General features: G+C 37.3%; 1 protein-coding gene across 2 annotated transcripts in view; it reads left to right on the top strand.

The window, feature by feature from the left end:
• PRKG1 (protein kinase cGMP-dependent 1) overlaps positions 1-25,991 on the top strand; it is a 371,505-nt gene that overhangs the window by 294,412 nt on the left and 51,102 nt on the right. For both annotated transcript variants that reach the window (XM_043476155.1, XM_043476154.1), the window contains one exon: positions 20,784-20,880. Coding sequence is in view for 1 of the 2 variants with exons in the window: in XM_043476154.1 (XP_043332089.1) it covers positions 20,784-20,880 (97 nt within the window). In the remaining variant the exon portion in view is untranslated. The remainder of the gene's footprint in view (positions 1-20,783; positions 20,881-25,991) is intronic.

Raw genomic sequence — 25,991 nt, 5'->3', positions numbered from 1 at the left:
CTCTCAATGCAAGTTCTAGATATTAAGTTGTATTGATTTTTAAATAATATGAGTATTCACATAGGGATTCATTAAGTCAGTGAAGAAATTAAGTCAACAAATGGGGAGCTGTAGTAGATATTTTTCACTCAATTCACACACAAAACAAGATAAATTGGTCTAAAATGAGACTTTAAAAACAACATATATTTTATTGAGTGTCTATTATAGGCTTAACATTTCTAAATATGCAATAAATGCAAAATAAGATAGTGTTTCTTTCTTAAAGGAGTCTTTTTTTTTTAAATTATAAACCAAAAAGCTAGTGAATACTAAAACTTTTAATAAAAATTAAGGTAACTTTTATGCTGTTGGGTTTATTACTTTCAAGCTTCGGAATTCTAGAAGCAGAGTTGGTTAAGTGTTCATGAGAATAGTTTGGATAGTTAGATAAATGTCACTTTATTGATGTTTGAACTTGGAGTCTGTTGAGGATGGAGATGAGAGTATTCCATCACCAGCTGCTTCTCTGTTTCCAGGGCTGAGAGATTGTGTGAATGAGTTCGGGGGCCTTGCCCTCCAGTAAACAGTCCTTGATGTTCCCTTAGAATCATCCGTTTGATGCCTCAGAGCCAATGAACTGGGGTGGGAGGGTCACCCCTTTTAAGAAGTCACTATAGTTCACCCATGGGAGAAGCATATTATTCTTCAGGGAAAATTTGCTTACTTCTACCCTCTCCTGTTGTTTAGGGCTACCCAGATGTCCCCTAGGAAGAAAACAGTCAAAGACGGATGGGTTTTAGTCTCTTAATAATGCTAGTGAAGCAAAAGTCAACCCATTCTTAAACCGCAACCCCACTACAATAACATGAATTGCTACCTAGATTCATGGTCTTTGTATTTCACAACCTTTCATTTTCTTATAAATATTTATTATGGGCCAGTGAGTTAAGTAATTCTTCACCACTGAAAACATTAAACATGTGATATCATGGGACTTTCTAGGTAAGTAAATAGATGGTGATGGTAAGAATCAGATGATGATTTGCAGCACAGATTCTAGACTCAAACTTGCACAGAAAACCCATTTCTATTCCTTATAAGCAATGTGATCTTGGAAAGTTAGTAAACTGTCTATGCTTTAGTTTCCTCAGGGAGGGGTTGTTCTTGTGAGAATAAAGTAGCAGTAAGTGTAAAGCATTTAGTATAATGACTATCACATACTATGCTTTCACCAGGTAAAATAGATATATGTGTTTGTTAATGTTGTTGATAGAAAAACTAACTGCCTTGTATTAATGCTGCTTATTCCAAGGACACTAGTGAGCTCCAACATGCTAAATTCAATGATTTTTTATTCTCATTTCTTATCCAGTTTGACCTATACATAGCTTTTGATACAACTGGCTACTTTTTCTTGCAACATTTTTTTCACTTGGCTTCCAGAACTCTGTATTCTCCTGGTATTTTCTTCTTCACTGGCTATTTCATCTCTACTTACTTCTTTGTTGGTTCCTCTTGATCTCTGTGACCTTCCAGGTTTTGTGTGATCCAGGGCTCAGTCCTTGGATCTCTTCTCTGACTATACTTTCGTCCTTGGTGATCTTGGGTTGTCTAATAACTTCCAGTACCATCTACATGTTGGTGACCCCCAGATTTATATTTCCAGCCCAGATGTCTTTTTGAATGTCAGATATCCAATGGCCTATGAATCATATACATCACAAACTTAAAATATCAAAACTAAACTCCTACTTTTCCTCCAAACCTGGTATTTTTGCATTTTTCTATATTTCAATAAATAGAATTCTCTTTCCCATTTTTGAGGCTCAAAACTTCAGAATCATCCTTTTCCTCTTTCATTCACTTACATTTCATATTCATCTAATGTCAGATCCTGCCAACTCAACTTTCAGAATATGTCCCCAAACCAGCCACTCTGAGTTATCACCTCAGTGCACACCACGTCTTTTCTGGTCTGAATTACTGCAGTGGCTTCTGACTTGTTTCCATATTTCCACGTGTGTCCTCCTATTGTCTATTTTCAACCTAGAATCTATAAAAACAGACTGCTCAAAACCTTCCACTCAGTATGAAAGTCAAATCCTCCCAGTGGTCTGTGAGGCCATAAGCAATCTGATGCCTTCTGCCAGCCGCCTGGCCCCCAGTCTCTCTCTTCCTCCTCTTCCTGCCTTTACTCAGTCCCAGCCTCTGTAGTGTCCATGCTAACTGTAACATACAGTTGCCAGACACACTCTTGCCCCAGAGTAACTACAGTTTGTTTCCTCTGCTCAGGATATTCCAACCCCAGATTCCACATGGGCCAGCCCTTCACAAGATGTCTCCTTTTCAGTTAGACTTTCCCTAATTACCAGGGTTAAAATTTGTAGCTCCCTAACTCCTAATGCTGGGAAGGATTGGGGGCAGGAGGCGAAGGGGATGACAGAGGATGAGATGGCTGGATGGCATCACCGACTCGATGGACATGGGTTTGGGTAGACTCCGGGAGTTGGTGATAGACAGGGAGGCCTGGCATGCTACAGTTCATGGGGTCACAAAGAGTCGGACATGACTGAGCAACTGAACAGAACTGAACTGAACTGAACTCCTGTTCTGGCAGCCCTAGTCTGTCTTCTTTGCCTAATTTGTTCTATAGTATTTACCACAGTTTAACATACTATATTTTACTTGTTTATCTGTCTGTCTTTCTCCTCCACCAGGATGTAAAGCACATGAAGGGGGCAGATTTCTTTCTTTCTTTCTTTCTTTCTTTTTTTTTTTTTTTTTTTTTTTTTTGGTATATTGTGTCCACTGCTGTATTCTTAGCATCTATTTTTAACAGTGGCTGACATATGCTTGATTTACTGGTAATTTGCTAAAAATATTTCATGATATCATAGAACTGCCTGATTCTGTTGAAAATATAGGAAGTTTGAATTTAATTTTCATTGTAATGCTCAGGTTGCTTAAATGGTCTAATATAATTCCAGAGTTTTATTTCACCTTGTCTTAGCTGGTTCATTATTTACTGTAGTCTCTCAAGTGTCTTTCAGCATAACTGACTTGTATAATTTACCAGTCTCAAGAGAGTTAGTTAGATTGGTAAATGCTAAAAAGATTACAGAGTTTTCTTGGAATCAGTCTGTCTCTCACAGCAGGCTTATTCTGTCATTAGCCTGGGGATAATTTTTGTAACTCTCGGCCACTTGGTTTCCATTATAAAACATGCAGGGCAAAGGTCATATCTTACCAACATTGAAAATGTACTTTGTGGTTTTAGGTCAATTGAGATATTATTTCCATGCTGAAAAATAATGACTGAAAAATGTGTCATAACCAGTTGTGAAATGGGTCAAGCCTGCCCTAGGCATCTCTCAGAGGTTTGCGTCATTGGCAGGGACAGCTGAATTCCTGATCATAGGGTGTTCCAATGAACATCAGGAACACCAGAGTAGGAAGAAAAAAAAAAAAAATAAGTTGTTTGCCTTATTTCAGGGCTATTAGATTTCTTGTAACTATCATTTAAGTAAATGTCACAATACATGGGGGGAAAAGGATCGAAAACTTTATGAATTGGGTCAAATGGCAGTCATCATCGTTGATTTGAACTTAAGGTATACTTTTAATTCCTCTGAAAGTGTGCAGACGTTGTTCAATATCATTAGATCTAGTGTTATGGGGCGGGGGGGAAGGGGGTTGGAAACGAATACATAATCCTAAATTGCAAGAGATCTCATATTTTGTCAGACACCTGTTCTTAGTGGAAGAGAATTTTAACATGTGGTCCTTGAAGCAATTTTACAGGATTGAAGAATTATTATTATTCATTATTATTTGTGAATTATAGCCAAAGGAGGATAGTATATGAAGGAAACATGAAGACAAGAGTTAGTTCCAAACTCCTCTCATGTCATTTGTAAGATTTTCAGCCCCATTTCATGAGTAATACCGATAAGGAAATACTTATCTAACCAACACTTAGTGGTAACACCTAAGATCCTTTTCTTTCCCTTGAGGTACAACAGGGGATAAAATATATTCAATTCAGAAATGATATATAGATTGTACAAATGGAAGGTAGTTTTCTCACAAGAACTAATTACATATAATAATATTAAAAGACCTAAATAAGAGAAACATCTTCCTAAATATCATACCAGGTTGACAATGTAACCAAAAGTTTCTCCTTTTCAATTCCTGATGAAGTTGTAGTGCGCATGTGCCCAGTTATATTATTATTGTTTCTCTATGGGTAATGAGGGAGACAGTTTCGTACGCAATGAAAACTGATCATTTCTCCATGTTACTTCTTAACTTTATGTTTCTGATTTCAGATCTCCTTCCCCTTCCAGAGGAAGTTAGCGATGCCAAAGCTTTAAATGCCTGTTTTAGCTGCAAAACTCAAATGTTCACTTTCTGTTAGAAAATCTAAAGCAGGTGGTATACATTTTCTCATGATTTGGAATTCTTTAAAGGCAAGTCAATTTGAAGTTCAAGTGCGGGTAGGTTAAGCCGAAGTCATCATCTTGGTAACATTCTTCCAAATAAAAAGAAAATCTTTCTTCTGAAATGCAATTTTCTATGCAATTGTAGTTCTCAATTGCATCACTGCCATAAACATTACAGCCTCATTTTCATTAACTTGGTCTAAGTTTCCCAAATAATCTTTGTCCTGATTCTGATTTGGATTTTCAATAGAAAGTAAAAGATGTGAAATGAAGAGGTAGCAGCTAAACCAGGAATTTAAGCCACTGCACTGCTGATCTCAGAAAGAATCTGGTCTGGAAGGAGGAGACCTGAACTTAAAGGGGCCACAGCTCTTGCTATTAAAACTTCTAGGGAGTATCACTTGACTTGGAAGTCTCTGCTTTTTTCCATTTGTCCCAGCCAGGCAACCCTTATTTAAAAAGGGACATCAAATCAAGCCTGAGAATGAGAGGCCGATGTTTCAGGTTTTTCTCTTGTGGTCCGTAATGCTCTTCTGTGTGTTTCCCGCTAGGCTGTGTACCTGCTCCTCTTTACTAAGTGAGCTTCTAGAAAAGTGCATGGCACAGTGCCAGCACATGAAGAAAGAGATGCTTGATTTTAGTGGAGCACACAGACGTGGAATGATAACAGTAGGATTATATGCATGGTGAAAATGCTCTTCTTGACCATGCTCTTACGTGTCCATGTCTGGAGGACTATGGGCCTTAGTCAGAACCTGTGCGACACAGACCAGGCTCTTCAGGTCAGCATCCCTGGTGGGAATAGACCATTGATAATAACTGCTAAAATTCCTAAAATGGATATCCATGAAATGACTGTAATAAGTGGATTCCAAAGCCTTATCATGTCACCTTCATCTCAAAAACATTTAGCCTTTTTAATGAGTATTTTTCCACTGCCATAAAACAGCCCCATGTGATGTTAACTGTATTGTATAAGCATGGCTAATAAATTCATGTAACATGATGAAATGTTGCAAATATGCTTTGATGGAATCTAAAAAAAAGAAAACAGATCTTTTGTGTCTTTTTTTTTCTTCTATTGTCATTTGTCAGTAAAATGATAAAGAAGGAATTTTCTCTTTCTTCAATTTATTTTATCTTCAAAACTCACCACTGGGAATGTTCCTCTAATAAACACTATTCAGTGGGGTAAAGACATTCTGCTCTAATAAGCCTTTATCAAAGGAGTATTATAATTAGTTACCAAAGGCAAGAAAGTAAAAGACTGGAAACTTAGCCATCCCTCTCTGAAAGGCGCACCTTTGCAGGTACAACTCTTTGGTCCAGAATGGGGCATCTTCAGCTTCACCTGCATGTTAATAAAACCTGTGAGATCCTTTGTGCCACTAGAACTTGACCAAGCCTTAGTCTGCCCTCGAGGTGACTTTAAAAAGTGACACATACTAAGTAAAGCCCAGGAAAATGGGAGAGCGGTCTGTTTGCAGAGTTAGGTCACTGAGCAGCTTCTTGGCAACTCTGATTTTGGCAATGATTCATCCTCGGAAAGGACAGCCTCAGACTTTCTGTGAATACCTCTCAAGACTCTGTTTCAGGGGACTTCCCTGGTAGTCCAGTGGCTAAGACTCTGTGCTCCCAATGCAGGGGGCCAGGGTTCAATCCCTGGTCAGGGAACTTGATCCCACATGCTGCAGCTAAGGCCGGGAACAGCCAAATAAATAATAAATAAAATAAATAAATATATTAAAAAAAAAAAAAAAAAAGACTCTGTTTCAGGCATTTCCAGGCTCTGGATTACCATGGTTACTGTTTGACTCTGTATCTATTGCTTGACTGGGAATAAGAGCATGGTGATGTATGCTCTGCCTCCCAAGCTCAGGGAATAGTTGAAGGTAAGATCTTATTCTGAAGCAATATGAGAGCTTTGTGCTTTTCTTTTGTCCACATGACAGCTCATAAATTCTCTATTCTCTAAGAGTAACTCCCAGTAAAATTGAAAAAAGCTATATTAAATTCCAAAAGGAGACCCTCACATACCCTTCTTTTACTAGGGGGTCTAGAATAGACTGTCAAGATCCATTGTTTCAATCATCTTATAATTCCTTTGTTTTCAGTTTAATCCAATCATGATGGTTCATAAATTAAATGGTTAAAACATAGCATAAATTGTATTATACAGCAGCAGTAGAAAGAGTTAACAATGTCTCATGGGAGCATCATAACCACCAATGAAATCATTGTAATTAAATTGAATATAAAGAAAAGAAGTAAAATATCAACTTTATGGCATATTTGCACATTCCTAAATTAATTTTTTTCTCTATATAGTAACATACCATTTATTTCTAGTTGGATTGCTAATTTACTACCTAGATCCTGGTCCAGTGGGAAAAAAAGACAACTTAGAACACAGCCATGGACAGGAAGATCAGGCAATTAGTAATAACAAGGAAAAGCACTTTGTGTGCAGTAAAACATCCATGGGATGTAGTGATCGTTTTATTATTATTGATTGCTTAGTTTTCTTTCACATATATTGTCTCATTTACTATAACTCAATGGAGTTGGTTTGGTTAGCATGTCCATTAAAGAAAGAAAACTGAGGCACAGAGGGATCGTGTGGCTATTGAAACTCTTGTTGCCACTGAATAATGGAGCTGGGATTTGTCCAAAGGCTTCCCCTGCTGGCTCAATGGTAAAGAATCCACCTGCAATGCAGGAGATGAAGGAGAATGTGGGTTCGACCCCTCAGTTGGGAAGATCCACTGGAAAAGGAAATGGCAACCCACTCCAGTATTCTTGCCTGGAAAATCCCATGGATAGAGGAGCTTGGCAGGCTACAGTTCATGGGGTCACAAAGAGTTGGACATGACTGAGCATGCATATATTTTAATCATTTTATTTTATTGTCTCTGGAGGTACTCACTGATTGCAATATATATATATATATATATATATATATATATATATATATATATAAAATAGTTGCAATTATAACAAATTTGGCTATCTGGTTTTATAGCTTGCAGAAAACAAGTGTGTCTGGATTGGAAATGGGAGGTAAGATGGATAGGCTTCCTGACTATCAACAGATAATACCTAAAAACTGAGCAACTAATTAACAAATGAATACTATAGAAGTTTTATTAAAGTTATCTTAAATAGAGGTAACAGCACACTAGTTCCTAGTATAAAATGATGGTCTGGGGTCATCCTCTGAATGCTCTACTATATTCAATAAATTATGCTTTAAACGGTTTGAAAGAAAGTAATCCATTCTAGAAATATTTATCCCCCATAACAAACAAATGATCTCATTTGTTATGTCACCTAAGAAAGACCTTTATTTTAAAAAAAAAAAAAAAAGCGACAGAAATCTACATGGTAATTAGAAGGGAGAAGCTATGATAATCATTTTCTAAAAAGATGGTGCTAGATAATTAGATAATTGGGGTCTTACTATTAAAGAAATGGAGAAGGAAATGGCAAACCACTCCAATATCATTGCCTGGAGGATCCCATGGACAGAGGAGCCTGGTGGGCTGCAGTCCAGAGGGTCGCAAAGAGTTGGACATGACTGAGCAACTAACATTATTAAAGACATAGTCACACTTAGTAGTATGCTTCAAAGATCCAGGGTCTAGAAAGTATCCGCCTTAGATAACTTTCCCCAAAACTTAAACTAATGATTGAAGAGCCTTTTACCTGTCGGTAGATTCTTGATCTGATGCTAGATATAGTCTCATTTGTTATGTCACCTAAGAAAGGTCTTCCTGAACAGATTGTCCAGCAGTACTCTAAACTGTCATATTTAAGATTAGACAGACAGTATAGACTTCTACTCCCTATACATAAACATGTTCTAGACAAACTTGACAAGGCCTCCAAGTGTAATGTTAGCCGCCTGAAACTTAAAGCTGCAGTAATTCTTATTGCTGCTTTTTTTTTTACATCTTTATTTTCTAATTAGCAAGTAATGCTCTAGAAATTAATAATCATGTTTACTGAAACTATTTCAAATCTTGTATCTTACATTAGACATAGATTTGAGCCTTATTTCAGCTTCATACATAGGCTGGAACACAATTTATAGACATGAAAATAGTTAACTTTGTGCAAGTCAAATAACTCAACTTATATCAACATCATCTTGTGGCCCATGCTAGTGACTTGATTCGTCACAGACTTCAGCAAGAAATGCCAGTAGGAATCCAGCTTCTGAAATAGGTATCAATGTAGCAGTGGATGTGTTGGCACCAGAATGTCAGTGTATTAACTTTTTAAAAGACAAAACCCCACAGACTAACTCACACGCTCTCCCTATCACCTATTTTCTATTACTTTTCTGAAGTAGTATCTTTATGCAAATAGCATGATAGTATAATTTCATTATTACTGAAATTTCCTTTGCAGTCAGTGAAAATAAGCACTACTAAACATAGATTTCCTCAATTTGTAGTTATTTCTCTCATGTTTTATATATTGTATGTATTTACACTGAGGTTTACATTCCATCTGTTTTTCCTATACCTAGCCACACACCACAAGCCGTATAGAAAGGATGAAGCTCTGATTCCTCAGCTTCCTACTTGGAAGGGAAGAACCCTGTTCCCTGCAGCCCCATCCTATGAATCCCCCAGTTTCCTGCTAGCTCACTTTGCTGGACGCCTGCTCACAGGTGCCAAGACACAGTACAAGTTCCTAAGTTCAGGTCATCAATGTCCTGTTCTGAAGGGGAAGAAGAGAGGTTTTCTGTCCTCTGTCTGCCCTGCTGTCATTTCGGCAAAGTTACAAGAAGGCAAATCAGACAGAATCCAGTCAGACACTGTCTGTTCTTCGAACACAATAAGTGAACATCCAACATCCAGATCGTTAAACCTAGTAGAGAGAGGGAAGTCAAAGTGATGCTCTCATCACAAGTATAGCTTGTTCTCTTGTCAAAAGACCTTGCAAAGCCAGATTAATCCACCAAGACTGTGTGGATTTGGTTAGCTGCTAACTCCTGAGAGAAAATCTAGTAATTTACTCGGAGGAAGAAAAGGAGGTCATAAAAAGAGAATTGAATATAGGGTGTGGCCAAGATGTCAACTCTATACCTGGAAAATCTGTAAGGAAAAGAAAGTCAAATATGGAAAAAAAAAATCCTCTATCCTGATGCTGGGAAAGATTGAGGGCAGGAGGAGAAGGGGACGACAGAGGATGAGATGGTTGGATGGCATCACTGACTCAATGGACATGAGTTTGGGTGAACTCCAGGAGTTGGTGATGGACAGCGAGGCCTGGCGTGCTGCGGTTCATGGGGTCACAAAGAGTCAGACATGACTGAGCGACTGACCTGAACTGAACTGAACCTGTTAAGTGGTATAAAGAATAACTATAATAGGCCTAAATGCCCCTCCCAATTTCCTTCATTTCACACTATTATTTATTGACTATAAAAGATAAAAATGATATAGTGCTATTCAATTATATTTATACAAGTGTCAAGTAAGGAGCTTTACTATGTGGTAAGATATATCAAATGCATCATTTTTATTTTAGGTACACAGTCCTGCAACTTCCTATTGAAAGAATTCACTTAGTATCCTATGCAATCTGTTACTATGTAGGTAGTCTTCTTTTGAAACCATTGTGAAAAGCACAAAATATGACCAATATGTGTTAACTCAGGAGTGAAGTTCCATTTACGTGTTATAGCAGGATTTATTTCATTTTAATTACATTTCAATGGAGTATAGTTGCTTTACAATGTGTTTTTACTGTACAGTGAAGTGAGTCAGCTATAGGTATACATGCATCTTCTCTTTTTTGTTTCCTCCCCATTGAGGTCAACACAGAGCACTGAGTAGATTCCCCTGTGCAATGCAGTAGGGTCTCATTAGTTATCTGTTTTATACATAGTAGCAATAGTGTGTATACATCAATCCCAATCTCCCAATTCACCCCACCCACCAGAGCAGTGTTTATCTAAACCAACAGTATAGCTAAAGTGAAATTTGATTAATTCTGGACTTCCATGACAACTGCGGCATGTACTCAGAGAAACAATTACTATAATGACTGTATACCCTCATAAAAAATAGGCAGTGATTTGAGGATAATGAGTTGTTCCACTATTATCTCTCCACTTCTATCATTTGTATAAAATGTATGGAAAGATGCTAGTTTTGCATGTAGTAGCCATCTGTGCTAATCCTAACCAGTGTATTTTATGATGATACTTTTGAATTATTTAGCAGAAACCTCAGCAGTATGGAAATGTAGAATACCTTTATAAAGTTAATTTGTTTTGAGGGGGACACATTTCTAAGGTAAAAATTATGGAGAAGACCATATTGTAATACAGTCCTTTTGTATTTTTTGGTTTCTGTAAGTATGTACTCTGTTAAAAACTACACAGTTATTATCTTAGATGATCAAGGTCTGAGTCATTAGTGATAAATCAGATAGATAGCATATATCCTTGATATGATGTGATGAAAATGGCACTTGACCTCTATGGTCTTCATCCCCTAAAACTTAGAACTTGAGTGAAATCATGAGAAAAACATCAAATAAATCAGAATTGAGAAATATTCTACAAAACACCTGACTGGTACTGCTCAAAACTGTCAACGTCATCATGAACAAGGCAAGTCTGGGAAACTCAGCATAACCAAAGAGAATCTAAGGAGATATAGTAATTAAACGTAATATAGATGGGCTCCTGAAATAGAAAAAGGTCATTAGGTAAAACCCAAGAAAATCTGAACAAAATATGGAAATAAATTTTTTTTAAGCCTCAAACTCTATAGTTTGCTTTATTATTCAGTTCTATTGGCTGCAGCATGGAACAATGCTAGATTTTGCATCTAGATGGCAATGACTTGATAACAAATAGATAACAAATGACTTGATAACAAATAACAAATCCTTCATTTGCTAAATGGATAATCACTGTTACTGAACTACGTGACATGGCAAAATTTTTGCTCAATTTTCTTCTTTTCCACTTAATATTCTCTCTACTAAGAAAAAGACATACAGGCTTTCCCATGTCAAGAATGGGTGTTATTCTCCAAGACCACTTGAGAATTACTGCTTAGAACCATGGATACATTTCCCTGTGATACTTGTACCCTTTGTAATAGATGTCTGTCACATATGTATCAAATTTAATATTAGTAATCCTAATTTACATATGATCATTAGCCTTGATATTAAGAGCTGTATAGACACATCTGTTAACCTTACTTTAAAATACTAATGCCTGGTCCAAAGTCCTACCATTGTATCAAGGTCTGTTTTTAACTCAACCCATAATTCTGATGTGAATCCTGGGTGAGAGGGCATCTCTGGTGAATTACAGTGCTATGGGGAAATGCATTAACAGTTCTATTTTGAACATCAAGACATATCTTGACCAACTGGTGAGTCGGGGGTCTTCTGCCTACTTGTTCCTGAGAGCAAGACCCCCTTAAACAAAAACTTCTGTAACGTTTCTTGAAATGAGAGCTTCAGGAGTCAGGGATTAGAGAGCAGGATTGGTGCACAAAAGAGGCAAAAGAGAAGCTGTGGGAACCAAGACTGTGTGTCAAGTGTGTATTTCCCAGAATGATCAGGCTGCAAGTGAACCTTATAGACCTGTCTAGTACAAACCCTTCATTTTACAGAAATGGGAATGTGTTGCTCAGACTTGGTCCTGGGCCAACTCCTGATCACTTCTCTTCCTATATTCCTAGAGGGCTGGGAGAGTGGCTTCTAGTCATTTTCTTCTTGCCACACACTGACTCTTATTGCCTTCTCTTTCTTTGGCTTGCTGTAACCACAACCACATCCCCAAGCCTCTTGCTCTGAAGTTCATGTAGAATCCTTCAGAAATAAAGGGGAGCCGTGAAAATTGAAGTACATAGCAAAGGTCCTGAATTTAGAAGTAAAAGCTGACCCCTAGTGGTCATTTAAGTCTTACCTAATCCTTCGGTTCCTAGTTCAATCTTCTGACTGATCCCTTGATAAAGATTATAATTAAGACTAATTATGACATTTAACTAAGCTTAAAATTTCTCTTATTTATTTCAACATTTAAACCCCATATAAAAATATGATAAGAAAAGGCAAAAAGCTCTTAATTTGGGGGTAGAAAAGATATTTTTATATTTGAGGAGAAAACTTGGGCTGTCTTAACCCATCCCTTCTCTAGAAATGTCATCTATGGCAAACACTATCCTCATGGAAATTGGAGGCAAGTTCTGCTGTAGTGAATATTTACTCCGGAGTGGCAAGAGGCAATAAGTGAGGACAGAGATGCTTTCCATAGGCAGAGGGGTTGGAGCAGTGAAGGCAGAATCATTTTTACCTACCTCCTTTCCCTCCAACTTCCTGGCCTTTGCTGTGCCAGTCTGGACCATCCTCGTCCATAAAAGTGAACAGTGAAAGTGAAGTCAGTCATGTCCGACTCTTTGCAAGACTGTAGCCTACCAGGCTTCTCTGTCCATGGGGTTTTCCAGGCCAGAATACTGGAGTGGGTTGCCATTTCCTTCTCCAGGGGATCTTCCCCACCCAGGGATGAAACCCAGGTCTCCCACATTGCAGGCAGATGCTTTACCCTCTGAGCCACCAGAGAAGCCCTAGTCCATAGTCATAAGCAATGAGATTCTGAGGCATAGGAGAGGGAGAAGGAGGGATGTTAATATGCACTGAGACGAGAGAGAACATCCTCAGGTCACTAGTCTTTGATGGCTGTCCACTTACATGAAAGAAATACTATTCTGGCATAAAGTTGGAGACTGCATGCTTCTCTTCTTTGAATACATACATTCAAGTATCTGCATTCTCTAAATAAAACATAATGATTGCTGAATAACTAAATAAATAACTTTATTATGGGCTAGTGACTCTGTTAAAGTACAAACACCAATAAGAAGAAAATCTTTTATTCCTTTCTTGCTAGTTTTTTTCATGGCAATATATATTTACTTTGGCCCTTATTTCATGAAGATTAAAATTCCTTTCAAATTACTCTACAGACTCTCTTTAAAAATGGAATAACTAAAAATGCACGATGGTCAATACATTTCAAGCTAACACTGGGTAGCTTGTCACTCATCTTTCACAAATGCAGCTCTAATGTTTGGATATTAAAAACTTCTCTCTTGAGCAGCAGTGTACTTTCATTCTGAGTCCTTTTATTTAACCAGAGCACATGCACCCATAGGCCACATCAAAGAGAAAAAGGCATCAGTGCTCAGACAGGAGTCACATTCTTGATGTTAATGTGTAACAAAATGGCATATTATTCAAATATATTTTATAACTTATATGTTTGCCTTTATTTTGAAAATACCAGAATAAAAAAAAAAAAAACTGTGATGATAGGATCAGATAGTAAAAAGGGTTACAGATAGTAAGTCAAAATGCCAGTCACTTATGCCTGCATCTCTGTGATTTTGGCTAAGTCACCTACTATCTCTGGACTTAGTTCTTTCATTTTTTTAAAATGTGAAGGTTGGATGAGAGGACCTCCCAGTGGTGTTGATATAGATTTTGAACCATGTTAGTATCTTACTACTTTGAGATAAAAGCATCTTTATAGTTGTCTGATTCTCTATCTTGTTTAAGATGAAATTAAATTTTAGAGAATAAGTGTAAATACTCTACAATGTGAAACATACCCAAGGTTTTTAGTTCTAATTCTTCTAGTGCTTAATTACTGAAATCAATCACTTATCAGCAGCTGGTCTACCCAGTTGCAAAATAGAAGTAAAAATATTTGTTATCCCATTTTCACAGAGAATCAGGAAAGATAAATTAAATGAGAGAAATTTTAGAGTCCTTGGAAGAAAGGTGCTTCCTAAATGCAAAAAAAAAAAAAAAAAATTGCATTACTATCATTCTTATTAGGCAGCAGATATGAGTAATGCAATTTTCCTATGTATTCTTGTTGGCTGTATCTTCTCAAGGGAATGTATTTGAAAAATAAGTAGAACTATTTCATGGCTAGAGTACTTAAAAAAAAAAAAAAAGGCTTTTCTGGAAAAAAAAAAAAAAAAAACACAATTTTGAAAGTACAGAAAGCAAACTAATGCTATCTCAAATTCCATGAAGAAGAGATTACACTTTCTGGAGAAAATTGAGATAGTGAAATACTTTATATTCATTAAGTTACTTTTTTTTAATTAATTAATTTATTTATTTTACTTTACAACATTGTATTGGTTTTGCCATACAATGACATGAATCTGCCATGAGTGTACATGTGTTCCCCATCCTGAACCCCCCTTCCACCTCCCTCCCCATCCTGTCCCTCTGGGTCATCCCAGTGCACCAGCCCCGAGCATCCTGTAACATGCATCGAAACTGGACTGGCGATTCGTTTCACATATGATAATTTGCATGTTTCAATGCCATTCTCCCGTATCATCCCGCCCTCACCCTCTCCCACGGAGTCCAAAAGACTGTTCAATACATCTGTGTCAAATTACTTTCAAATGTTTTATTTCTTTAAGTTTTTGCCACTACTGCTAAGAGACAGTGACTATACCTATATGCTTTACAGCCAGACAAATTAAAAATCATTTCTTTTTGTTTAGAAGTACATGAATAGGGTTTCTAATATTTGAAGTCCCCCCCCAAAAAAACTTATAGTAATAATAGATCTTTATAAAAATGTTATTTGAAAGACATTATTTCAACAGGAAATAACTCCCTATTAAACCTTAAAAAATAAAATAGTTAACAGTTTTCTAATGAAGTCAGAAAATTCTGCTTTTAAAGTTAAACAATGTGACTTTCAAATAAAACAATTAATAAGAGATGACTGATGACTTGCTTATAGATTTAAGAAGAACTATCCATTTTTCTTTTAGTGACTAAGCTTATTTAATTCCAAACATGTTAGAATCAAGGGAATAGGACATGTAGTAACTAGGTTCATATTCACAAAATGTTAATGTAGCACAATGAGGTGATAGTCCCAGTAGTTTAAACCCAAATCACATTGTGTTAAACAAGTATTATGGTCCAGTTTTCAATTCTGTTTTCTCTGTATATACAGTTAATGTCTGGCTGAATTTGTATTTACTCTTCAAGATCTAAAAATTAATGCACCAAGTTTTATTAAATCAGGAATTATTACTGCCTAAAATCCTATGTACCAAAGTGTTTATTCAGTAGATGGCCAGCATCATAGCTTGCATGTGTCCTAGACCAGGTATATATTTGTCCTTAAGGCTAAATGTTGAAGAGTTCTTACCTCCTTTAACTATTTTTGTAAATATTTATTTATAGGTATTAATGTTCTTTGATCACATAAAAAGTGAAAGGATTCCTAGGTGTTCATCTGAACATTTAAGTAAGCTAGGGTTCTGACTATATCTATACAACTCCTCCCTATTTACTTAAGTGTATGTTGATACTTTTACAAAGGCCTAAATGCTGAGGAATTCATGACTTGGAAGTACTAAGTCACCGACAGAGCCAGAATCACTAGTCATGAGCTTCTGTTTGTAGGCTAGGATGTGCTCTTGCATTATTTTTAAGTTTAGCATAGATATTGTCTGATTGAATCTCATCTTACCTATTAAAAGTTACAGAGTAAAAAACTTAGTCATAGATCAGAGCTCATGTGTTTTTACTGAAACATTTTATAGATTCCCCCAAAGTCTGATAAAACTAAACTCAATAGGAAATAAAAATATACCCAAGAGGAGATAACACAGGCAAGCAGTCATGACTGATCTGCATGTGGGTTAAAATATACTAGGATTCTGTTTGATTTTCCTTGGAAACACTTAAGAGTAGACTTCTGAAACAGATTTAAATTATAGATTTTGCTAGAGTAAATAGGGCCACACTAGCCTTTTGTTTCACTTTCTTTTAGTTACTGGCTTTTATATCCCATCTGTATGTCCCTTTGGATTCTTGGACCTTACTTTCAAAATGCACCTACTATTGTTTGCTTTGTAAATTAACACTGAGCCATTTCTGCTATTGCACTATCAACATGAAGATAAAAGTTTGTTTCATACATTTTATACTGGTTTGTACTTTGTTTTCAATATTAAGAAGAGGTGTTTGCTTCTTAATAATAGTGGTCAGTCATAAAGACTAGAACCCAATTCTGTTATCTTGAAATGATGACAGAGTTGATTCATAGATCTATGGCAACAGCAAGAAAAAATTGTGAATAATAAAGGACATCTGAATCTTTACTCTTGATTTGTGTAAGCTGATGATATCGGAAGAGATGTGGTTTTGGATAGAGAAAGATAGGTTAAGATTATTCTAGTATTATTTTTATTTCTAGACTTTGCATATGTGTCTTGGTCTCATCATTTTACACCTGCAACTTTACATTTTCATTGCTTTTAGAACTTACTTTGGTGTATGAGGAGAAATGAAAAGAGAAGGTGAAAATGCAGGCAACTTTGTTTCTTTCTAGCAGTTCTTACAAGTTCCATATGTCACTATTTAAAGAGTACTCTGTACAGATTAGTGATTGTGGATTCTGATCATCAAAGCACCAGGTGAATCATATTGTCAGGCATGTTTAAGAAATGATATATTATCTATTTCACCCCATACACTTATTCTCTTGTTGTAGTTATTTTCATGTTGTTAACTTATTTTGAGGGTTTATAAGCTCCTTGAAGTCACAGAGTATGTCAGTGTTTGCACTTTTAAGGAAGAGAATCCATTGCTCTCACCCTGTGTTTAAAAAGTTAATGAATACACTTGTATTCATTTGTTCATTCAATACAGTTGACCCTTGAACAATATGAGTGTGAACTGTGAGGATCCACTGATCTGCAGACTTTTTTTCAGTAGTAAATACTACATGATGCACTTGGTTGAACCAGCAGATGTGGAGTTGTAGATACGGGAAAACTGTGGCTATGGAAGGCCCACTATTAATTATACATGAGTTTCTGATTGTTGGAGCGTCAGCACTCCTAACCTTTGCACTGTTCAAGGGTCAACTGTAAATAATAGTATTCTTTTAAAAAATATGTACCTCTAAGTTAAGGAACACTAGAAAATATACTTCATACTTCTTGCTAGATCTTAAGCAACCAAACATCAGGAATTGTACGCCCTCTTGTTGTTCAGTTGCTCAGGTGTGCCTGACTTTTTACTACCCCATAGACTGCAGCACACTAGGCCTCCCTGTCCTTCACTAGCTCCCTGAATTTGCTCAAACTCATGTCCATCGAGTCAATGATGCCATCAACCATCTCATCCTCTGTCGTCCCCTTCTCCTCCTGCCCTCAATCTTTCTGAACATCAGGGTCTTTTCCAATGAGCCGGCTCTTTGCATCAGGTGGCCAAAGTATTGGGGTTTCAGCTTCAGTCCTTCCAAGGAATATTCAGGATTGCCTTACTGATATGTATTTATGAGAGGGAACTGTCCCTCTCATAAACACTTTTGCACAGATGGACTTTAGATCTGAGTGAATCTGGGCCTAATTCCTTGGACCTGGTAGGCTGCAGTAGTAAGTAAGCTGTGAACTTGTGCTCCATATTTACGTCCTTTAGACAAAAGATGTTTTATAGGACAAGAGCCATTTGCCTAACCAACTTATTTTGTCTCCTTTGTCATTCAAAATCATCAACTGCAAGGACTGTAAAACATAACTGATGTATTCAAATTATTTTCAAATAATTTCTAAGTAACAAGAAAGAATGAAAATATTCCTCCACGTCATGAGCTGGAGTGGTTAGACACCTAAAGAAGCTAAATCATCTCTAGTTTGACTTTTTTACAAAGGTCTCTTCAGATGGTGATTTCCATGTGAAAAAACAGCTATTTATTCAAAGAGGAAAGGTGTACAGAGTCTCAATGATGAAGAGACTTCCTGAAGAGTAACCTTAAAGAGAAAAAAAAAGACGAAATACTAAGCAACAACGTTTCCTTGCTTGGAAAAGAAAATTCTCTGACACTGTTCTTGTATTCTTTGTCTTCCCCCAAAATCATGACCTGAGGCCAGTAGAAACAGAATGGAGAATTAAGTGCACAATTACCAAATTGCCCCTTCAAAAGGTATTTCACCAACCACTACAAAAAGTCACTCAACTAAAGGAAGTATTTTAAAAATTCACCTAGAAATAATAGCAAAGTAATTAGCAAAGTTCTGCATTCTGTATATGTCTTTCTTTATCAATGTATTTTTTTAAAAACTGTGTTAGCCATTACAAAGCTATTGTTCATTCCTATGGTTCTAGGACAACAGGGGTAGGAGTCAAGACCAAGTGATAAGAGTCCCCAATACTCTTTCCATGAATTCATCACACTCCAGACTCATTGGAAAACTACTGATTTTCTTGGATCAGTTTAATCCAACCCAGAATTCTCTGGCTTCTGGAACCTCCTGAGACTTTCAGAGGGGTTAGCACTATTGTTCTCGACCCTAAACTGTTCATCAGAATCACCCAGAGAGCCATCCAGGGAGCTGTAAAGGTGTATAGATAATGTGATACTTCTTCCAGACACTGCTGATTCACTTGACCTGTGGTGGGACCCCTATTAAGTGCTTTCTAAAAGATGCTCAGCAAATGGCTGAAGATGACTTATTTGGATATTTCCAGACCAATTTTACAGAGCTCAAACATAAGGATGTGGGTAGGGGTGGTGGGCATCTCAAGAGCTGTAAGTAATAACACCATATTGTAAATATATAAAATGGTGTCAGAATAGTCTGAAACAGTTTACTCCCTTAGTATCTGAGATTTCTAAATCCAGCAAGCACATGGGATATTATTCAAAAACAATGTCATTAAGAATTTGACTGCCAGGAAATGCTTGAACACATACAAACTGTCACTGGGTCTGATCCCAACAGATGTCCCTGTTAGACACCTGTTGGAGTGAACTGTGCCACTGACCCTTTAAATGGGATGGAGTTTTAATTTTCCAAAAGCAGGGACCCAGTTGGAATGCTAGAAATGCACATTTGTTGCCTATGTTCCATTCTAGTAAACCATCTCCTGAAGTATTATGTCAATCTCTTGATTGTGTAGTTAATGAGATAAGTCTACAAATAGCATTCAGATTGACTAGCAGTCTTATTTATAGAGGTGTACTGGAAGGAGTTGATTTCCCATAATCAGCTAATAAGGAGAAGCAATGTTATTTTTACCTTCTCATGAGTCTTTCAAGAATTGATGTATGAAAAACCAGAACTGTCCTCATAAACTGGAAACTGTTGAAAGCTCACCTAGAAAGCTATTTCACATTTCTCCCAAGTGGGGAGTCCGAATTTGTGTTTGATTATAATGGAATAGCTAACATGTTAGCACAGCTTAACACCAAGCCTGCCTGTGGATGAGTCTTTCCAAAACCGGACATAAACAAGCTGTGTTAGTATCATTATTTCAGGCACATTCATCATGTCTATCTATAGCATACTACTGAATCAGGTACTGCCTGGTTGAAGGTCATGGATTACACATAGCTATTCAAATACTTTATTTTTGAGACAGCTGAATTACTCCCTGACCTGACTTGAGTGAGTGGGAGGATCATCTTTTTGCCTTCCTGCCCTTTCTAAAAATAGTAGGGCCTTTTAACAAGGAGATATTTTAAGCAGCTCATATTCACTTGTCTCATCAGGAGACACTTATTTTGGCCACTTGCATGTGTCCAATTTGCCTGTCCGAAGAGTTAGACTTTTGAAAGCTAGTCTGTGCTCCTCCACACCACTCATATAAGAAACTGGCAAGCCTAAAGACACTGGGATTACTAGCTGAGAGTCAGTGGGTAATCACAAACGAAGGGAAGACACTTTTTAGGAATGTGAATATGCTTCTGAAACCATCCATTTCAGATATTTCCACATCAGTCCTCAGCTTTTTGGATCTGTTTTCCTAAAACCTGGCTGTGACTGCACTCCAGAAACCTCAATGATCTTGCCGCTTTTAATAATTATTAATAGGAGCCACTGCCAGCCTGTGGATAAGGGAACCTAATGAGAAACTGCCATCCAAAACCTGAACGGCAAAAAAAAACCCAAGCAAAACCAAACAATCCAAAACAAAACCAAAAAAGAACAACACAAACAATCTGTGCTCGTAAGAAGACGCGTAGAAAAACACCAAGATGTAACTTTGATTTGATAACTGGATTTATCAGTCACATGACTGGCATGCAGTGGGTACTTTGTATTTTTCTACTTTGAAAAAAACAAGCTCAAATCTAGGTTATTCTGCACAACTGGGACCAAAAAAAAAATTATGAGTGTGAGAAAACGCAGACTCTAAAGGCAAGATGGAATTTAAGCAGGTAAACCCTGTTTCACAGTCATGTCATTCCGGTACAGTTGTACGTGGTACTCGTGTTTGCACCTCTAAGAAATTTCCATTTTTTCGCATCAAAAACTCCAGATATGAAGCTGAAGCTGCTTTCTTCGCCAACCTGAAGCTGTCTGATTTCAACATCATTGACACCCTTGGAGTTGGAGGTTTCGGACGAGTAGAACTGGTAGGTAATCATTCTTTAAATGCTTTTGAAAGTCCTGTCTTCTTTTTTAAATTTTTTTCTCCTAAAGATTCTTTTTTCTTCTCTATCTAATCATTCATTACTCTTGCTCCTAAATCTGTACCAATACTTTCATATCAGCATATCAGAGTTTTCAACAAAGTGAACTATATTATGTACTCATTAAACAAAAAATAAACATCAATTTACTTTTTAGAAAACTTCTTCATAATAAATGAAAGGTAAACACATATACTTAATGAGGAGTCATAAAGCACTTTTTACCCAGCTGACTTTCTATGGTCTTTATTTACTTCCTAAGTTCTGAGCAGTGCTCACTAACTTAATTATGTACTCTGTAATCATAATTAAAATATAAATTTATGTATATATAAATGGAGATGAGGTATATTTACATGTAGTATATACCTATGCATATAACATAATTATTCTCACCACTGCTTTAAAAATTAAGTAAATGGTATAGTTAATCTGTGATTCTGTAGTTATAAGTACCTATTGAGGTTACAGTACATATATATATAACTATTAGATAATATGGTTTGAATATTTTATATATTTCACACACATTTCTATTTTATGTACACACAGAGCTAAGTGTTAAGATGAAGAAGACATTTTGATACAAGTTTATACATTAAACACATTGCATCAGTGTGGAGTAAACCAAATGAAAGCATGTTCTATTGTGTCTGTTTAAAATATAAATTTAAAAACTGACACATTGCAACAAAAACTAGAAAAAAATGTATTCTAGTGGCTGCATTCCAGACTGTGTAGATAAAACCATATTTGAGAATTTGATTAATGTCCACCTCTCCTGAACATGGAGGAGTCCCTGATATTAGACACCAGTACAGTATGTTAGGAGCTCCCTGAGACTGTGTACAGTTCAGTAAATAGTTACTGTTGCCATCAGATGACAGGAGAAATCCCCTTCCATAAAAGCAGTTTGACCCAGTGCTATTTTTTACGTTTGTCCATTTGTGCTGCAGTAGGGATTTTTGAGTTGGATAGGCACAACTATGTTATTTACCTAAATATTAGATAAGAAGTGCTTAGAGACATAAGGTATTGCATTGAACTTGCATTATGCTTCCCTTAACACTGGCGGGAGGTACTACAGTAAAACTGCTTCTGACTTCACTCCTGACTTCATACTGTGCCTCTGGGGATTAAATATTTTCAGTTATAGGAGTAAAAATCAAGTCAGGGCCTAGGAAAAAACTCTTTCTTTTCTGAACCCTGCTAAATTAATGCAATCTTAGATTTATTTTTCAAAAATATTGATTTTGTGATGAAATATAACTTCATATAGCTGGTAAAGACTTAATGACAGTGTTATACATGAACATCTTTGCACTGGGGAGTGTTGGGACACAGAGCATAGAACATAATGCTCCTAATCATGAAGTGTTTATTGTCTGGTGTGTTTATTTATATTGTTCTTTGTGTCTAAACCCCTCTCTCTATGAAACAGCATAAAGGACAGAATCTCCTTGATATTAATTTTATGACTGTTATAGTTTCTTCAATATTATTTTTTTAAAGACTTTGTACAACAAAAGAGCTGTTGACCATAAAAATATCAACATTATAATTGTGGTCTCCTAAAAGGTCTGATAACTTCAAACTGGGAGCCTTTGAGTTACCAGTGAGATCTTTTATGAAATATAAGAATTTACTTAGGATTTTTGAACTATTAGAAATCACTTAAAGACACTGAAACCCCTTCAAGCTGCATAATCAAATGCCAAGCTGATAATGGAAAACTTCTAGAAAATTCCCTCAAAAATGTGAGGAGGCACAAACCACCACCCAGCTAAGGAAGGTTTAAAGTGGACAGTTGGTAAGGAACCCATCTGCCAATGCAGGAGACTCAAGAGAGACAAGTTCAATCCCTGGGTCAGGAAGATCCCCTGGAGACGGAAACGGCAACCCACCTCCAGTAATTTTGCTTGGAATATCCCATAGACAGAGGAGCCTGTCCATGGGGCTACAGTTGGCTACAGCCCTCAGAGGGGCTATTGTCCACAGGGTAGCAGGGAGTCAGTCAGGACTGAACACACATACACATCCACACAAAGTAGACATATTAAAGGTACTGCAGTTTAAAAAGAGAAAATTTATATGTATTTGTATGCAAGTGCATGGTTGATACATACCCATTTATAATCTTCACCCCAGGAGGGAAATCGGAAGTAGTTCACCCTTTCTTCTCATGGATATTATATTTCACACTTTTACACAAATGTTTGTAGACTAATAATGGAAATCATATAGGTTATAAGTAGGTATAGGTATAACTAGTACATCCCAGGTAGAAGGGTATGTCCTCAACCTTTGAAGTGACATCATTTTGTGTGATCTTGCACGTCCCAGAACAAGTGGGATAATCCAACTATCCAAGTTATCTTCACTGTTCAATGTAGACTAGCCATTTCAGTGATCACTATTACCCTAGAATCCACTACCCCAGTTCTTTCCACTTACTAACTATCCTATAATATTAATTACTGGGTATGAAAAATATTCTTCTCTGTGATGATTCATTTTTACATGTATTTGGTGATTCCAAAATTAGGAGCTTGACCTCAACACTTTGACTGCAATTACACATACTGTTGTCATAGCTGATAGGGAATCATGGTGAGGACACTGGTGATCAACCCAGGAGACTGTAGTGTCCCATTAGAGTAGGACTCACACCCTTTATAGGTAGGAGGCAGGTTTAGATAGAGCCCAGTTCTGTTGTGATTACAGAATTTTCCCCTTCACTCCTCTCTGCAAATGGTGCATGTGAGATATTTCTGTTTTTATAGAGTGCTGTTTTTACACAGTATTATCCTTCACATGAACTCATTTTACATATGTATACAGAGTAATGCACATGTTACTGAACCACGAAAGACACTGGGATTCTTGGCCTCCAGAGGAGAAGAATTCAATCTGGGACTAGAGACGAGGCTTGATCGCTCAGAGCTTTTGTGTAATAGAGTTTTATTAAAGTATAAAAGGGATAGAGAAAGCTTCTGACATAGACATCAGAAGGGGGGCAGAAAGAGTGCCCCCTTACTAGTGTTAGCAATGAAGTTATATACTTTTTAACTACTTATTACAGTGAATCAAAAGAAAGTCTGGAGGTTGTAAAGACCTCACTAGACCCACTCCCATAATTTACATTTTAAGATAACAGGATTAGCCAGAAGGTTTTTTCCAGAGACGATCCTCAAGCAGGGTACATTATTGTTATATAAGCCTAAGGAATGTAGAGAGAAAAAAAGTTTGTCCTTTCCTCCTCCTTGAGAAGTCCAGAGCCCTCACTCCTTGGGGACACCCGGACTTCTTATCAACCTGCCTAGGAATTGACTCTCTCATTCCCCCTTTTTCTTTTAGGAGAATTATGTTGCTAAGGGAAAGGGGCATCATTTTCGTTCCATAACTACTTCCTGCTGTTTAGGGGCATGGTCCCTAAATTGTTGAGGCAACATATTCTCCTAACCCTCATATTGAGGGTCTCTGATCCACGGTATCCAAGTAATAGTTGGAGGAGATTGTGGCACTCGTAGGAGCTTGGACAACCGTTTGTAACTTAAAAGCTTTTAGACAGTTAGAAAACCCCATTATACAGTTACAGATGTAAGGCAAAATAGTCATTAAACCAAGTTAAAATCAAAATGAAAAGTCACATTATGTCCATAGTTACATCAGTCCATCTTAGGATTGTTAGATGTCATCACAGAGTTGAAGAAAGTCCTTTCCTTGAAGTGGAGAAACCCACCATGGGAAGTCTTCCACTTGAGGAGGGGAGTGCTCTGCAGACCCAGCAATTAGACCAATTGTAGAATGTGGGGTAGGAATGAGTCAGGACAGGAAGGCGTTGTCTTGAGGGGCAAACGGCAGACTCAGGATGTTTGGAGTCAGCAGCAGTAGACTCACATAGATTATCAGGCCCATCTGAAAAGTACAAAGTCAGAGCATAGAAAGTAAAGACATAAAATGACGTCTGTTAGTTTTTGGTCAGGGTGCCACCTCTTAACTTGGGTATGATGCACCCACGAATCAATTCCTGGAACTTTGACAACTGTGGGAGAAGAAAGAATAACCTGGTAAGGGCCTTCCCAGAGGGGCTCGAGAGATTGGCTCCCAGGTCCCAATATTTTTATCAGGACCTTGGTTCCTGGCTCAAATAGAGGCTTGCTTGACTCAGAAGCTGGGTCAGCAGTCACTTCCTGGAATTCCTTTAATGCCTGTTGAAAAGCTGAGAGCTGAGTTACATAATTAGTTAATTCCACAGCTTTAGGAAAACTTTTCCATTGAGCATTTTCAGGAATTAGTAATCGTCCATCCACGGACTGTAACCATCCTTTTATCAGCAATCTTTGCTCCCCTTTTCTCATATCTCTTTAATTCTTCCTCAGTATATTGTGGTTTTTCCCTGTTGCACAGGACCGGTCCAGATCAAGGGTGTCTGCAGTGAAGGGGTTTCAGTAAAGCACTGCTTTTCTGGCTTGACAGTCAGCCAGCTGATTACCTTTGGCTACTTTACCCCCATCCCTGCTGTGCCCTTTGCAATGCATAAGAGCTACTTCTTTAGGACAATACACAGCAGTTAATAGTCTCCTGATCTCTCTGAAATGCTTAATCGGTTCTCCTGTTGCCGTTTTAAACTGTCTTTCTTTCCATATAGCACCATGAGCATGTAAAGTCAAATAAGCATACTTAGAATCAGTGTAGATATCTACTAGCTGCCCTTTGCTTAACTCTAGAGCTCAGGTCAGAGCCACAAGCTCTGCTAACTGAGCACTGATTCCCTGGGAGAGAGATTTTGCTTCTAAAACCTGTTCAGCCATCACCATGGCATAACCTGCTTTACGCTTTCCATCCCGAACAAAAGAACTGCCATCTGTAAATATTTCCATTTCAGGATTTTCTAATGGGGTATCCATTAGATCTTCCTGAGCTGCATAGTTTAAAGTTGGAAACTGGGAACAATCATGATCAGGTGTTTCATTTTCCTTCTCAGGAAGGAAAGTGGCAGGATTTAAATTTCCACATACTTTAAGCTTTGTTATTGGTCCTTGTAATAACAA

Source organism: Cervus canadensis, chromosome 8, assembly GCF_019320065.1.
Source record: "Cervus canadensis isolate Bull #8, Minnesota chromosome 8, ASM1932006v1, whole genome shotgun sequence".
Classification (NCBI taxonomy): domain Eukaryota; kingdom Metazoa; phylum Chordata; class Mammalia; order Artiodactyla; family Cervidae; genus Cervus; species Cervus canadensis.
Note: the sequence above shows the minus strand (reverse complement) of the source record. Positions and strands in the feature narration are given on the sequence as shown.